This window comes from Aegilops tauschii, chromosome 1, assembly GCF_002575655.3.
Source record: "Aegilops tauschii subsp. strangulata cultivar AL8/78 chromosome 1, Aet v6.0, whole genome shotgun sequence".
In the NCBI taxonomy this organism is placed as follows: Eukaryota; Viridiplantae; Streptophyta; class Magnoliopsida; order Poales; family Poaceae; genus Aegilops; species Aegilops tauschii.
This window is the reverse complement of record NC_053035.3, coordinates 115,931,921-115,946,792: the sequence shown is the minus strand read 5'-3', so window position 1 is coordinate 115,946,792 and position 14,872 is coordinate 115,931,921. Positions and strand designations below refer to the sequence as shown.

Here is a 14,872-nt window from a genome sequence, read left to right as displayed (position 1 = left end):
AGAAGTGTAAGAACTTATCCGATGACAAACTAAGTTGATCTTTTGGTTGTTGCAAAGTCTGTTAATATCCGTTTACAGCCGATTGCGTAGACTAGCTCAACGTTACATGTGTAATATGGATATAAAATGCCGGATATGAGATACGCAGATGCAGAGTGATAAATATTAATCTTGTCTATTCGATGCGTACGCATCCGCGTGTTTGAGGAGCCGAATTAACCCATCACGGTCGTAGATGCTCTTAAAACCGGACTGCGGGTGCTGCACCCGAATTCTCAACTATTTTTCACCTACAGATCAGTAGCTATCCATCTTCACTATTTACTGCTAAATATCTCTCAGTGTACATCAAAAGAATTACCAGATAATTACGCAGACAATTCTTTTAGCTAAGTTAGATTTTAATTTTATTTCCCCAAATAACTTGTTAAATATCGAAGTCTGAAATTTTCTGCTTTCCAGCCAGAAAAATCAAGACCAATATAGGCGCAAAAAATGAAAAAATGCGTGACATAAAAAAAAATCCCAAAAGAAAACCCTTCCACTCCATCCCGTCTCTCCCCCTCGCCTCTTTCCCCTTCCCATTTCCATGGAGTCGTGCAGCTTCCGCACCGCCACCTCTCCTTCGCCGTTCCCCTCGGCTCCGTCGTCCTCCTCGTCCCCTCGCGCGCCGTGCCCCAGTCTCCGGTTCGCCGTAAGCAGTGCCAGCGTCTCCTATTTTCTTTTCTTTTTGTGTGTTTTGTTGCATCCGTTCCCTGATTTCTTTTCCTTTCCGCGCAGAGAGCAAGAAATGGGAGGCAGATGCGGATGCGGAGGATGGCGTCGGGGTTTGATGCCTTCCCGCCCCTCCCAGGCAAAGTCTTCGTCGAGGAGGTGAGATTTCTTGGTTTATTAAAATAATAATAATAATAATCCTTTTTTTGGATTAATGAAGCAGCTTTTTTGATTAATATATTTGTTGATTTTCGAGAACCCTGAATTCCCCTAGCTGCAAATATGCAATTAGATGCTGTTAGTGTTGAATTAGCTCCGTCTCTGGATTAGCCAATCAAGGACTTACTTCCTTGGACAAATAGTACCATGTACATGGTTCCAGGATTACTTTAGCTTCCTTGCCTTACTTGAGGTAGGCTAGAGTTGGGCTATCTAGATTCTCCGATTTGTCCATCTCTTCCATTTTAGTGTGTTAGTCAAGTGAGGTTCAGGTAATTAGGTCAAGTAAAGTGGATCTATAATAGTTGATGGTTCTGCCAGTGAATTATTTCTACCACTAGCTACATTCTGTCCATATAGCCTACAGGTTGATGCTGGATCAGTCAGTGAGATGCTTCTTTGATTAATTGATGGTTTCATCCGTTAGCTGCTCAGTGGAGCAGATAACTGTTTACTAGTCTTTTTTTTATCAAGTTCCTTGCGAGTTCTTTCTCTGGATCACCATCATTATTGGGGCCGTAGTTATACAACTGAACCCTTCTCTATCTAGTTTTAATACCGGTTCACTAAATACAGTTTCTGCAGGCTTAGCGATTCTTCTTTTAAACTTTATCTGTTACCGATTAAAAAGATTTTGCATTTATTTCTGTTAGACAATTGGAGCTGAATATGGGGAAGGATTTGAGACTTTCAGGATGGACGGACCACTCAATATCGATGTGGTAAGCATATATCATGATAGGCCACTTGCAATTATGCCATTATGTGCTATTAGCAACCTATCATTTATCTGTTATGTTACTTTAGTGGATGAGCTTTCTTCTACCTTTCAGGATTATCTGAACGAAAAATTGCAAGAATGCTTCCTTCAAAGGATAAGGCATGCTATGAAGCCGGATGAAGCATTTGGTCTAATTTTCTCATGGGACAATGTTATTGTGAGTTCTTTTTTCTTGTGTTAGTGTATCATACTGCAATGGCTAGTGACATCGTGTGTTTGAAATAGCTTTTTGGGAAATACTTGCTCGTCTACAGTTATTAATTGCAGCAATAGTCCAAGCAAACTATACTTGTACATAATTCAACATTTCCCTGGTTCAGTTGAATTACTGGATTCTTAGTTATGTAGTTTCATTTGTAGGTGAATCCTCGTATTGCGTGTATAGGTTGCCGCTATGTCATTATTGCCTCACTATTGACCGACATCCGGTGCTCTTTTCTTTTCTCTTAAGGCTGACACAGACTCGCTAAAGTTGGATGCTTGGAGACAGCTTGCTTTGGAGGAAGGTATTATTTTTGTAAACATAGTTGCTTATTGTTATATGACCTTGGTAAACACATACTAATGTAATTTATCTTGCGCAGGGAAGGACATCCCTACTGCTGCTCATATCCAAAAGAGTATTCTTCATGGTGCTGCTGACCATGTCCTTAGAAAGGTATGTATGTGTTTCGGTGGGTGTATCTTTTGAATTTTTTATACCAAGCCTCCCTTTGAGCACCCCCTTGCTTGTCGCTCCAATGCCTTCGCTTGAATAGGGTACTGGTACATAAAGCATCAATTCTACTTGTGCTTACCAGGTTTTGTATTGGGCAAAAGAGGATGATCAAATGGAAAGATTGAAGGCACGCCTTATCGAGCTTTACTATGAAAGCCTCTTCAAAGTAAATTTCCTCCTTTTTGCATTGAGTAGGGTTTTGTTTACTCTATGATTGCCCCTGACTGTCTGATATCCATGTAATTCAGCTTGATACCCCAGTAGAAGGATTGAGAGAATGGTTGGATGCAGTTCGGACAGCAGGTATACCCTGCGCAGTGGCATCATCCCTGGATAGGAGATGCATGGTTGAAGCTTTGGACAGGATGGCCTTAAGCAAATACTTCAAGGTTTTTCTGTGATTTCACCATTTTTACTTCCCCAAGGTTTACTGATATGAAAAACATACTTCTTAGCTTAGGCATATGGTGATTATTACAAGTTAATTTTATTTTTTGCCTTGTCAACTACAGGCTATTGTGACCGATGAGGATGATATGGAGTCAATAGCACATAGGTTTCTCTCAGCTGCTGTTAAGGCATGCTTTTGCCCTACTAGTAGTTGATTGTTCTCGCTGAACTGTGCAGAACATACCGCTCACATGTTTGCTGATCTTCTCTTCTTGGCAGTTGGATCGGAAGCCCTCGAAATGCATAGTGTTTGAGGATGACCCAAGAGGCGTTACAGCTGCTCACAACTGCACTATGATGGCAGTTTCCTTGATTGGTGCTCATCCTGCGTACGTAGCACCGTTTTCCTTGGAGCAATCTTGTTGTTCAACTCAGACACATATGTTCGGTTCAATAGGAAAGTCAATAGACGCTTCTTGTGTGTAACTGTTTCTGGTGACATACAGGTATGAGCTGGAACAAGCGGACCTTGCTGTCGCGAGATACAGTGAGCTCTCGGTGATCAACCTCAGAAGGATGTTTGCACACAAGGGGCTAAGCTTCATGGACATGCAGAAGCAGATAATCGAGCGGTCACCACCCAAGAGGAAGCTGACAGTAGACACCATCTTCTGACTAACTATTTTGCTCCGGTTCCCCATCTTCTGTTCTTGAACCGCTAGCCAGCAGCCTGTGGCTTGCGCACTGTATATAGTGTTGCATTGCATGTGAGTTAGATAAGATAGTGGCGTAGTGCTGATCTTAGCTGATCCCGTCGTGTTACACTCGTTCAGAGATCTCTGAATGTAGTAGCTGTATTTGAAATTACAGGGAGAAAATTGCCGCCGTTACAACCAGCGCCGTTGCTGCTGCAAGCTAATGGCAGTCTCGAATTTATTCATCATTTTGAAGTTACATGGAGATGACTATTGCACATTGCTAAGTCTTTTTCTGGATGAGCTGCATTCTCTTGAGAACACTTTTGCTGATGGCACGTTCTTCTTTTACATACTTAGGCCCCGTTCGGTGTCCATCCGCTCCACTGCTCCTGCTCCTGCTCCGCTCCGGCCTTAATACCTGCACCAGCGTATTTCCTGCACCGTCAGACTGGCGTAGAGCACAAACGTACAGAAAATGTGAAAATAATGTTCGGGTTGTGGGTTTCGTTAGTATGAAACCACTGCCATCATGAAAAATGTGAAAACTATGTTTTTTGTGGATTTCATCATGAAAATGGCCTCAGATTAGACGGCTTGGACACCTGAACTTCGACTCTGCATGCGGGAAAACAGAGCAATTTCTGTTTAGGATGGCTTTTCTTTCGTGGCTTTCAAGAACAGTGATGAATTTCAATGTATTTTTTTTTGCTTGCATCAGCTCCCCTATGTATGAAAACTGTCTGTCAAACAGGCAGTTGAACGACCTCCTTTTCATTTCGGACGAATAAATGCAAAATCTTAGCTCACTTGTTTTTCCCGTCCTTGTTAGCAACAGTTTGTGCCATGTACTTCTTTTTTCACGATGCAAGCAGGAGCTCTGCCGATTTCATAATAAGATATGAAAAAGCAAGCAAATACAGGTGACCTAGTTTAAAAGGAAAGCTATCCTGAAAACCACCCAAAACAAGAAAAAGGAATTAAAAAACAACACAACCCCAACATGGATGCAAGTTTGTGTGACATGTTTCAAATCATGAAAAACAGACACACATTTGACATAAACATGAAATCTACACCTACTTCAGTAGTATGTGAAGAGATGCAATTTTGTGTGACATGTTTCAAATCATGAAAAAGTTTTGCTATTGACTCTTAATTTATCATTGGAATGCAGCAAGACGATAATTTCATTTCTTAAGTAGCTTTCCTACCTTCCAAAACCATCTGATAGAAACTCAAAATCCCGCAAACTGTTTTGGCAGTGGACTATACACTACAAATCATGCAACTTGTTTACTAAATAAATCACTCTAGATACTAGTTTTAGTCGGTCATCCCAGGTCAATTAAAATATGAATTAGAAATCTGTTATGATGCTTCCCTAGTCAAGCCAAACAAAAGCGTCCTTATAGTGACAAAAAAAATCAAATTCATGATACATAAGTTGATTTTTCCCGATTGAGGAGGATTGCATGCTACTATTAAACTCCATATATTCCACATGATCATCCCTACACATATTCATTGCAAGTAATGATCTTCCCTGCTGATGGATGTGCTTAATTATGCATTGCTTTCTATTATATGTCTTATGCCCTATTACATGCGGTTGTATGACCATGATCGATCATATAAATATATTTATCATGCATTAATCCTCTTATTATATGCTTTACTTGCACAAAGGGTTATCAATATCGCTCTACAAGTGGAAAAAGATTAATGGGAAAAATATTGGTAAAGGGAAAGAATCCATCACCGCCTCTGCAAATTTCATGGAAAAATATTGGTACTCCGTTTCTTCTTGGCAATCCAGCGTGGAGGTGGTCTCTACCAACAAAGGTAAGGGGTGGTCGATGGTGTACGGCCTGACAATATTTCTGCTAGAAACAAGATGGTGTGGCAGCCCCCTCCTTCTGATAATTTAAAGATCAACGTTGACGCCAATTTTGTGGAGAGCTTATGTGCTACGAGTGTAGGGGTTGTTGTCAGGGACTATTCTGGTGATGTCATCATAACTTCTCTTGGATTTTATTGGGCCTTGCACCAGTGTGGATGAAGCGGAGCTTTGGGCGTGCCTCGCTGGTCTCTATATCGGTATCACCCTTCATAAGCCTATTATTTTGGAAACTGATTGGTTGTTCGTGGCTTCCTTTCTTGGAAATGATAACCTGGACAGGTCACCTCTCGTTGATCTAAAAATGGAAGCGCTCAACATATCTAAATATATCATTAATCTCAAGATTTCTAAGATCGGTCGTTTGGCCAATGTGGTTTCTCATGAGATTGCTAAGTTTAGTTTTGATAATAGGTCGGATGGTTTTCCTTTTAATAGTTTTCCGCCCTGAGTGGTGTATGCTGTAAGGAATGATTTAGAAACATTTTAATTAATTAATATATGGGATGATGTTTAAAAAAAGCTTTGAGCATGGTGGATTATTGTAAGAGGTACTTGTGTAATTTTTCATATGTAACTCTCCTTTAGTAAATCAAGACACAATTTGTTATGTGCATCTTATGAACACAATACAAGATAAATTTTAACATGCCTCGTTTTATTGAAAACAAGACATGTAACAATCTAAAGTCACAATCAAAGTCACTACCTTGATTTGGTTATCAGTTTGAACCTATTCCAATTATAATGGATCATACAATATTTAACACTGAAGATGTACGTAGTGGGTGACATGTGTTTTCTTTTTCTTATTTTCCTTAATAAGGTTCTTCACATTTATATGTAAATTTACCAAGCGATTTTGACAACAACATGCCACATAACTATTTTGTTTAATGAGAGGAATACGATTAGTTGCTTCAAGTAGGTTATGAACTCCCAACCAGCAAAAGTTTCAACTTGTTTAGTTACTCTAGGTCACTACGTACTAGTTTATGTTGGTCACCCGAGGTCAAATAAAGTATGAATAAGATATCTCTCATAATGCTTCTTTGGATAACCATATCCAAAGTCCCAACATATTACCTAGAAAAAGGATGAATATCATGTGAAAATAATTGGATTGTATAACTGTTTTATACATTTGAAAGGATCATATGCTATTCATAGACTCTTGAGGATTCGACATAATCATCTCTCCCACCACTACATTTTAAAATAATGATCTTTCCTGTCAATGGCTACACTATGGAATGAGCTCATCTTCCTATTGCATTGTTGTTGCCAAATACAGGGGGAGGGGGGGGGGGGGGGGGGGGGTATTTGGACACCACTAATCGTATGTACGGAGTTATATGTTTTAGGAATCTGCCTTTTTGCACAACTTATAAACATAATATTCTAGGATATGCGATGAAACATTTCTATATGTTCATTTACTATTTCCCATTTATTATTAGAGACTAATAGGTTGGCCAAAATAAAAATAGAATCAATTGCAATATGAATTGATGAGCATGAATAGCTGGCTCCAAAATTTTTAGATCTAGATCACCGAACTTCATTAACATGGACATTAAATGCTAAACTTGTTCAAGTGTTTGACTTTGTGACATCACCTTAAATAGATTCTGAAAAGTTCTCAAGATGCTCTATTCTGCAGGTAACTAGAACACATAGGCTCTTAAAGATGTCTATGCTTGTATATGAGAGGATAGGGTGATGTAGCAAATATCAATTTGTATTCTGGTTTTTCTAACATGCATGATAGTGAAAATGTTAAAAAGGAGTGGTCGCATGGATCAATCTGGGTTTCGATTTTCTTTCCAATATTTCTGATAGTCAAAATGCTACAAAGAGTGGTCACATAGCTCTAATAACTAGAAATAATCGTATCGGTACAATTTTGTATCTAACCCTAGATCCAAATCTAATTCACATTTATGTTCACTAAATAGGTTTGTACTGTAAGTTCCTTATTTACATAGTAACAATACTTGTATCGTGCTCTTTCTAATTACATAACAAACACACACATACAAACCACCATGCACAAAGTGAGATGGAAAGCTTATGCTTGCTCGCTAGTTAATCACGCGTGCATGCACTTGTTTGTTTCGTGTGCGTGTATGTTTTTTCTCTAAATATGAGAACCATGGATCACAAACATTTAACCCTCATCGGCGGAGACACAAACAAATGGTGGAGAGGTATTTCACAGTTTATTTGTGGGCATTTAACTTGCTAGTTGTGTTCTGTATTCATGATCACAAGACTGAGTTCATCTTTCTATTGCATTTTTGTTGCCTTTTACATGGGGGTATTTGGCCATCACTAAGCGTATATATGAAGCTATATGTGTTATGAAACTGCCTTTGCATAGCTTACAAACATAATATTTTGCATAGCTTACAAACATAATATTCTAGGATGTGCAATACACCATTTCTATATGTTCATTTACTATTTTCCATTTATTATTACAGCCTAATAGGTTGGTCAAAATAAAAACTGAGTCAATTGTAGTATGAATTGATGAGCATGAACAAATAGCTCCTAAATTGTAGATCTAGATCACCGAACTTCGTTAACATGGCCATTAAATTCTAAACTTGTTTAAGTGTTTGACTTTGCGACATCTCTTTAAATAGAATTTCAAAAGTTTTCAAGATGATCTATTGTGCAGGTCATTGGAACACATAGGCTCTTAAAGATGCCTATGCTTATAGATGAGAGGATAAGGCGATGTAGCAAATATTGATATGTATTTTGGTTTTCCAACATGTATGATAGTAAAATTGCTAAAAGAGTGGTCGCATGGATCAATATGGATTTTGGATTTTCCAATCTTTATTATGATAGTAAAATTTCTAAAAGGGGGGCAAGGTGGTGTTGGCGGCGACGTCAGGGAAGCTGCGGCGGCGGTGCGGCGAGGCGGTGGTGGCGGCGACGTTGGAAGGTGGTATGCTACGGGCGGGGGAGGTATGTGGAGTGCGGTCGGCTGGCCTGGGCACCGGAACTGGGCGGCGGCGGCGACGGGTGGGGCGGCCGGGTGTGCTGGCTATTAATGGGAGGAAGAGAATGGCCTATGTGCCACCGACTGGCGGGCCAGGGGGAGGAGTAGGCGGGCGTCCGCCTCGCCTCCGCGCCGACGCAAACGAGGCCCAAATTTGGGCCGGGAATGGGTCGCCCGGCGGACAAAAAGCGGACGCACGTCTGTTTGGGTCAGCGCGTTGGGCCGACTTTTGTATCCGTTTCGACCCAAACGCGGACGAAATGGGTTGGCGCGTTGGAGTTGCTCTGATACTTCAGGAGAACGCTAGCCGGAACCCGTTGGGAAGCCTGGCTCCATCTTGTGAGTAGACTGATGGAGGTTCAGCTCTCTCAACGTCCGATCAGTTGTGCTGGAAGCTTACTAGGACTGGAGAGTTTACGGTTAACTCCATGTATATGGATGTTATCAATTCTAATTCCATTCCTAGTTCCAAACATGTTTGGAAAGTCAAAGTACCTTTGAAAGTTAAAATGTTTATGTGGTTTGTACATAAACAAGTCATTTTAACTAAGGACAACCTGGCAAGATGCAACTGGACATGACCTACAAGATGTAGTTTTTGTGATTGGGATGAATCCATCAAACACCTCTTTCTTGACTGCCCGTTGGCAAAATTTCTATGGCGGTCGGTACACATAGCCTTTAACATTACTCCTCCGAATTCTGTCAGCACGTCATTTGGGACGTGGCTTAACGGGATAGATTCCGAAACAGCGAGACACATTCGCGTAGGAGTATGTGCTTTATTATGGGCAGTCTGGAACTGCAGAAATGATTTGGTCTTTAACAGAACAACAAATATTCATTTTTTGCAGGTTATCTTCCGAGCCACTGCGTTGATCCGTATGTGGTCGTTACTCACTCCGACGGATGCCAGGGAGCGTTTGGTTACTGGATCTATCCGATGGGAGATGGTAGCACGGGCTATTTTCAACCGGTTTGGATGGCGGTCATGTAATAGGATAGGCAATTAGTTTTCCTATCTTTTTTTTGCCAGCCGGTTGTGGCTTTATGTCTACTTATTTTTTCCTGCTCTTTGTGAGCAATTTTTTGTTCCTTTGTTGGAGACTTTAAGACCTCTGTTGAACCTATTTGCTTATTATTAAGTTGGCCGTATGCATCGTTCTGATGCAGAGGCCGGGGTGCTCCCCCTTTTCGAAAAAAAAGTACGCAAAACTATATAAGCTGGTAACAAACACTACATACTTAATACTACATCCAAAGATTGAACAAGGGAGGTCAACAAATAACACAAATATAACCAATCCATAATCCATACTTAATACCATCATTTGTGAAGAGCCTTACGTCCCAGAATGCCACAAAAGAAAACACAGCAAAGGCAACTAGTATAACAGAAACATACCTGCGGGACAGCACAATCAGCATGGATTGGATCCAGAAGAACTGAACATCAACAATCACAATTGCTCCACTGAACAAGACATGGTGACCTGCAAACATTCCTCTGAGGTAAGAGCCTTCTAACATAACAAAGAGGACCTCCTTTTCTCCTATTGAAACAATTGCCATGCGGAATGTTTGCGGTATTAGCAACCTTAACACGCTTGTGTCTATAGACTACAGGGCTGGCTTTACGTACTCTACTTCATGGGCCAATTCATAGACCGTGACACTGAAAGAGATTAGGGTGGGTTATGTTACGCCCACCACTTACAACAAATAGCTCCTGTGAATAAGACTTCTTGGCAGTGAATCAATTTACTAATGCTGCTTTTCTTGTTCTCACGCCTTTGTGACCACTGCAAGTAAAGCACAGAGTGCCATGAAGCATGGATGAAATTAACCAATAAGGAAGTACTCCTCCGTTCCATACAAAGTTATACTAAATCAGCGACACTTAATATGGAACAGAGGGAGTATTTTTTTATCAATTATCATTAAACAGCTCCAGAGTGTGCTGAGACCTATATATTAACAGACGTATCATTAATATAACTTACAGATCATAGTACAGTGAGGATTACAATTGTTGGCTCTTACCTGAACATTGAATTAGAGCCAGCATTCCACCATTCTTCTTGAACACTGTAACCTTCTGACAATACCAAGAGAATGGAACACCTGAAACTATCTCATAGTGTGATTATACAACAATTTTATGTACAAACATTTTTTATAAGATAAAAATAATCTAGAGTAAAACAGCAGTAAGACGGTCTTACAATATAACATCTGTTCCCACAACATACTGCATTTCTGAATTTGATGCTAAATGTACATTGCTCTTGGTCTCCTTGATCCTCCCCATCTAGGCCCGCTGTGAGATCAACCTTCCACGGTTCAAGCAACAAGACAAAAATGGCATGCAAACAACAGAGCTAAAGCGGTAACTAGTACTCCCTCCGTTCCTAAATATAAGTCTTTGTAGAGATTTCACTACAGACCACATACGGATGTATGTAGATGCATTTTAGAGTGTAGATTCACTCATTTTGCTTCGTACATAGACCATAGTGAAATCTCTACAAAGACCTATATTTAGGAACAGAGGAAGTACAAAGCATACCCATGCAATTACCTCAAGTACAGCTGGACTGACATGAATTTAGAGGTCTGTGTAATCCTTGCTCAATCATAACAGTGTAACCAGAGGGCGACATGGGCACAACGTCTTAATGCATAAAAATTAACAAGCAATGTAAGAAAGCAGACTGTTGTGCAGATAAAGTTGTAGCACCTGATCATCATTGTAGCTCCAGAATAAATGTGCTATTCTATCACCAAGTTACTAAAGCTCAAAGAAGAAAGTGGAAAGAATAGCGGTAGCCAACTGTAATACATTCATTGGATGCCTCTAGACTGCAGGTATAAATTAAGGCCTCCTCTGGTTTGGAGGAATTTCATAGGAATTCTATAGGATAGGATTCTTGTAGGAATTTTTCCTTTAGAGCCCTTTGGTTCATAGGAATGAATTCCTCCTATTCCTATATAGGATTGATTCCTATCCTTCACATTTCAAAAGAAAATAAACATGAGCCTAGACTGAATGAAAAAATTCCTATGATGTGGACCAAATGACATCTCTCTTCCTAATCCTACTCATAGGATTTGGGATACATGTCATCTCATTTTCTATATCTATACCCCTATATAGTGTGCGAATAACTTTGAAAGATGGTCGTTGAATGAAACCAATCCGACGGTGCAGAGATGGCAAATCCGAGCACTACTGGCTGTTGGATATCATCTACATTCCACCAGATTCTTCCACATGTACAATCTAGAAGGCTCCATGGTTGAACTTAAATATAATGCACAAACCTCAAAACACAAACAATTCTCCTTTGTTTTAGAATCTTCCGTATCATAATTGCCCAAATGATGAATTGCCATTATTTGTTTTTTACTTTAGGCTTTACAATGCACAATTCCATGAATCTTAAAATAGATTAACTTTTTTATAAAAACTAATTGATTTCGAATTAGATGAACTATAAGAATTAAACGAACATCTACATCATGCATATATGACTCAAAGCTTACATGCTATAGTGTGGTATTTATTCATAATTTGGTTGCCAAATGTCATGCATGCAATGCACGTGTACCTTACTAGTTCCTACAAGTTCCCAATTCCTATGGTAATCTTATCCTATTAACCAAAGGAGGCCTAAATATAGAAATAGTGACATGAGAAACAAACTTCCGAAGCATAATGATATTATAAAGATAAATTTAAAACCATTATATTTAGTGCAAGTTCGGAACTCTGAGTTCACTCATCTTTCAACAAAAATCATGTGAGACAGTGAGTCTGAATTTAATGGAAACACAAACATGGTATGGCTGCCAAACAAAATACATAACCTGGGATCTAATGTCATTTACAGAGAACCCATATATTGGTATAGTTGTTGGATCTAATTACAAAAGCCAGCAACAGTCATATGAATTCATTAGCAAGAGATGGTGTTTCAGATACCATACATCCATAATCCATCAGCCAAGATCTTGTCTATCTTTATGTTACTCTGTCTTCGGCTCATCCGTAATCCATCAGCTATTCTCAAAGCAAAACAACTAAAATAAGCTAGATGCCTATGATAGTATGCACAGTTGCACTCTGGCTAGAGAGTGTAACAAATCATAGACCATAGATCAGAAAACGGTAAATTAGGAACTCGTGGTGCTCCTGCGGAAGCCATGGAGGAAGGGGGCGGAGCCGCGGGAAGAAGAGCAAAAGCATCTTGTAAACCTCGGCGATGTTGAGGCTGAGGAAATCGGCGACGGCTCCCCCAGTCCATAAGTACGGCCGTCCAGTTGTGTTGCCTGAAGAAGGCCCAGCGGAGCAGGTTTACCGTTGGGAGGGAGGGATGGAGGCGGGCAGACGGCGGAGCTCGGACAACTGACGCGCGTGAGGAGGCGGGGCAGGAGCTGGCGGCGCGAGGGGAACGACGCGTACCTGAAGAACGATGCAGGAATGGTAATTTCCCTGACGAGCGAAAATTAGAAAGGAAAAAAAAAAAGGAAGCGTCGACAGCAGGGATCGAACCTGCGCGGGCGTAGCCCAACAGATTTCAAGTCTGTCTCCTTAACCACTCGGACATATCGACCTTGGTACGCACTAGGCGAATTTGTCTTACTAATATCTTAGCTAACTTCCTTTTAATAAAATGTTCACCCCACTATGCCTAGTGTCACTCTGAGATCGATGGATCATCGCTCTGCACTAAATTGGATAGCAACATAAGAGTTGCATTTTCTGTCTCCTCCATCAGGCATGTGAACTCGTTGAAAATCATGGCACACTTTTTTTTGGCAAACAAACTCATGGCACACTTGAGTCGTTTGTGTCTAGCTAACACGGGTTAAATGACTGGTGTCCTCTCTAGGTTTTTCTTGTATGCCCGTGGCTTAAACTTAGCAATTGCAAAAGGGTCTATCATTTGTATTTTTTTTATTGTACTACCACCTAAGATAGATCCTCAACACCAGATGGTGCTTATGGTCATGTATTATTACACATAATTATGTTGCTATCCCGCGGTAATGCAGTAGGACAAACTCCTCTCGTTGCCCAACAATTGCACTCCCTTGGTTCCAAAATAATTGATGTAATATTTGATATAGTACTTCTTCTGTAAAGAAATATAACTCTTCTAGGGCTAAAAAAAATACAACTCTTCTAAAAAGTCTTATATTTCTTTACAGAGGGAATAGATTTTTACGGATTTTTCTATGAACTTCGTTTATTTTACAAAAAAATTACTTAGTAAAATCATAGAGCTTCAGTTATTACAAGGGGTTTAGAGTTGGATCCTAAAAACAATTCAAACCACGCCCATAAAATAACCCAGTGGAATCCTAAAAAATTGAAAATTTGGAACCATGTAAAAGAGTTGCTTACCTCCCCAAGGAGTCGAACCAAAGTTGGAAATAATCATCACCCCTTCATTATCAATAGAACAGAGCCCAGTCCGACTGATTTGAAAATAACTGTGTAGCCTTGTTCTCGATCTCCAATCAGCCGGCAATTTCGGTGCGGTGGCTGTTCGGCGGGGGGGGGGGGGGGGGGGGGGGGGGGGGGGGGGGTAGTCAGTTGACCTTCCGACGGTCGTTTGGCCCTGACGAAATAGTCAAGTGGCACTCGCTACAGGCAGTGATGGCGAGCACGACTATCTCGGACCTCCCGGATTGTACCTCTTGGCACCTTGACCCTTCAGGCAGGTTCACACCAAGTCCCTCTACGACTTCTTAGTTTGTCAGGGTCCGGAGGAGTTGGCTGAGATTTGGAAAACTAGGCTCCCTCCAAAACTTAAGATCTCTCTTTGATAGCTTGTTCGTGGTCGTCTGTCTTCTGGGGCCTAGGTTCTGAAAAGGCATGTGCCCATTGTATAATGTGAAGAAAGACCTTAATCATATTATTTTTTTACTGTGTGTTCAAATTTTTGTGGGACTGCCTCAGGGAGTTGTGGGGCAATGGGTGGTGCTCTACTAACTTCCTGAGTTTAACCTTTCCCTGTGGCCAGGTCCGTAGGTTGATGTGGATCAATTTTAGGACCTTGACGTGGACTTTTGTGATGCATTTACAATAAATTTGTTATTGAGCATGTCTTCCTTGTTGTGCCCACTGATGCAATCTATAAATTATTATGTGGCTTCTTGTAGCTGTGAAAACATATGTGCAAACAGTGCCACAGTGGGATAGGGTCCTTCATTGACAAGCTAACGCCGGATTACAAGGAGTTGGCGTCACACCTTCTTATGATTACCTATCCTCCTTGATCCTTGTGGTTTCTGGTATCGGGGCTTTGTTGTGATGTTGCCCGCAACGTACACATTTTCTTTCTCTTGTTTACCTCTGTGTTTTTACCCGTGGATCTTCGTATTCGATGGTGTTTGTATTAGATTGTGGCTTTATTTATAAAGCGAGGTG

At 40.6% G+C, this 14,872-nt stretch overlaps 1 protein-coding gene, 1 long non-coding RNA gene and 1 other non-coding gene across 7 annotated transcripts; 1 reads left to right on the top strand and 2 right to left on the bottom strand.

Annotated features, from left to right (window-relative positions):
- The first annotated feature begins 489 nt into the window (after window positions 1-489).
- On the top strand, window positions 490-3,782 carry LOC109753034 (5-amino-6-(5-phospho-D-ribitylamino)uracil phosphatase, chloroplastic). Its single transcript, XM_020311964.4, has 11 exons — window positions 490-694; window positions 781-873; window positions 1,587-1,655; window positions 1,767-1,871; window positions 2,166-2,220; window positions 2,299-2,372; window positions 2,515-2,598; window positions 2,681-2,821; window positions 2,945-3,010; window positions 3,102-3,211; window positions 3,329-3,782. The coding sequence occupies exons 1-11, from the start codon at window positions 590-592 to the stop codon at window positions 3,495-3,497; spliced, it is 1,071 nt and encodes a 356-aa protein (XP_020167553.1). The 5' UTR covers window positions 490-589; the 3' UTR covers window positions 3,498-3,782.
- Window positions 3,616-12,892, bottom strand: LOC109753035 (uncharacterized). 5 transcript variants are annotated; one of them, XR_012203711.1, is made up of 6 exons: window positions 12,424-12,640; window positions 11,015-11,107; window positions 10,659-10,753; window positions 10,477-10,557; window positions 9,839-9,926; window positions 3,616-3,938 (listed from the first exon to the last, which is right to left on the bottom strand). It is a non-coding gene; the product is annotated as an uncharacterized lncRNA (long non-coding RNA). The 5 variants fall into 5 exon arrangements; XR_012203712.1 differs by lacking the exon at window positions 11,015-11,107 and having other exon boundaries at window positions 12,424-12,892; XR_005769257.3 differs by lacking the exon at window positions 12,424-12,640 and having other exon boundaries at window positions 11,015-12,031.
- A 75-nt stretch (window positions 12,893-12,967) lies between these two features.
- Window positions 12,968-13,049, bottom strand: TRNAS-UGA (transfer RNA serine (anticodon UGA)). The gene has a single exon. It is a non-coding gene; the product is annotated as a tRNA-Ser (tRNA).
- Window positions 13,050-14,872: the final 1,823 nt, after the last annotated feature.

What these genes read in the sequence shown, in the direction of transcription:
- LOC109753034 (XM_020311964.4), top strand. Translation starts at nt 590, where the DNA reads ATGGAGTCGTGCAGCTTCCGCACCGCCACCTCTCCTTCGCCGTTCCCC. An exon ending in CCTTAAGCAAATACTTCAAG is followed by an intron (nt 2,822 to 2,944) that starts GTTTTTCTGTGA and finishes TGTCAACTACAG; the next exon opens with GCTATTGTGACCGATGAGGA. An exon ending in TTCTCTCAGCTGCTGTTAAG is followed by an intron (nt 3,011 to 3,101) that starts GCATGCTTTTGC and finishes TCTTCTTGGCAG; the next exon opens with TTGGATCGGAAGCCCTCGAA.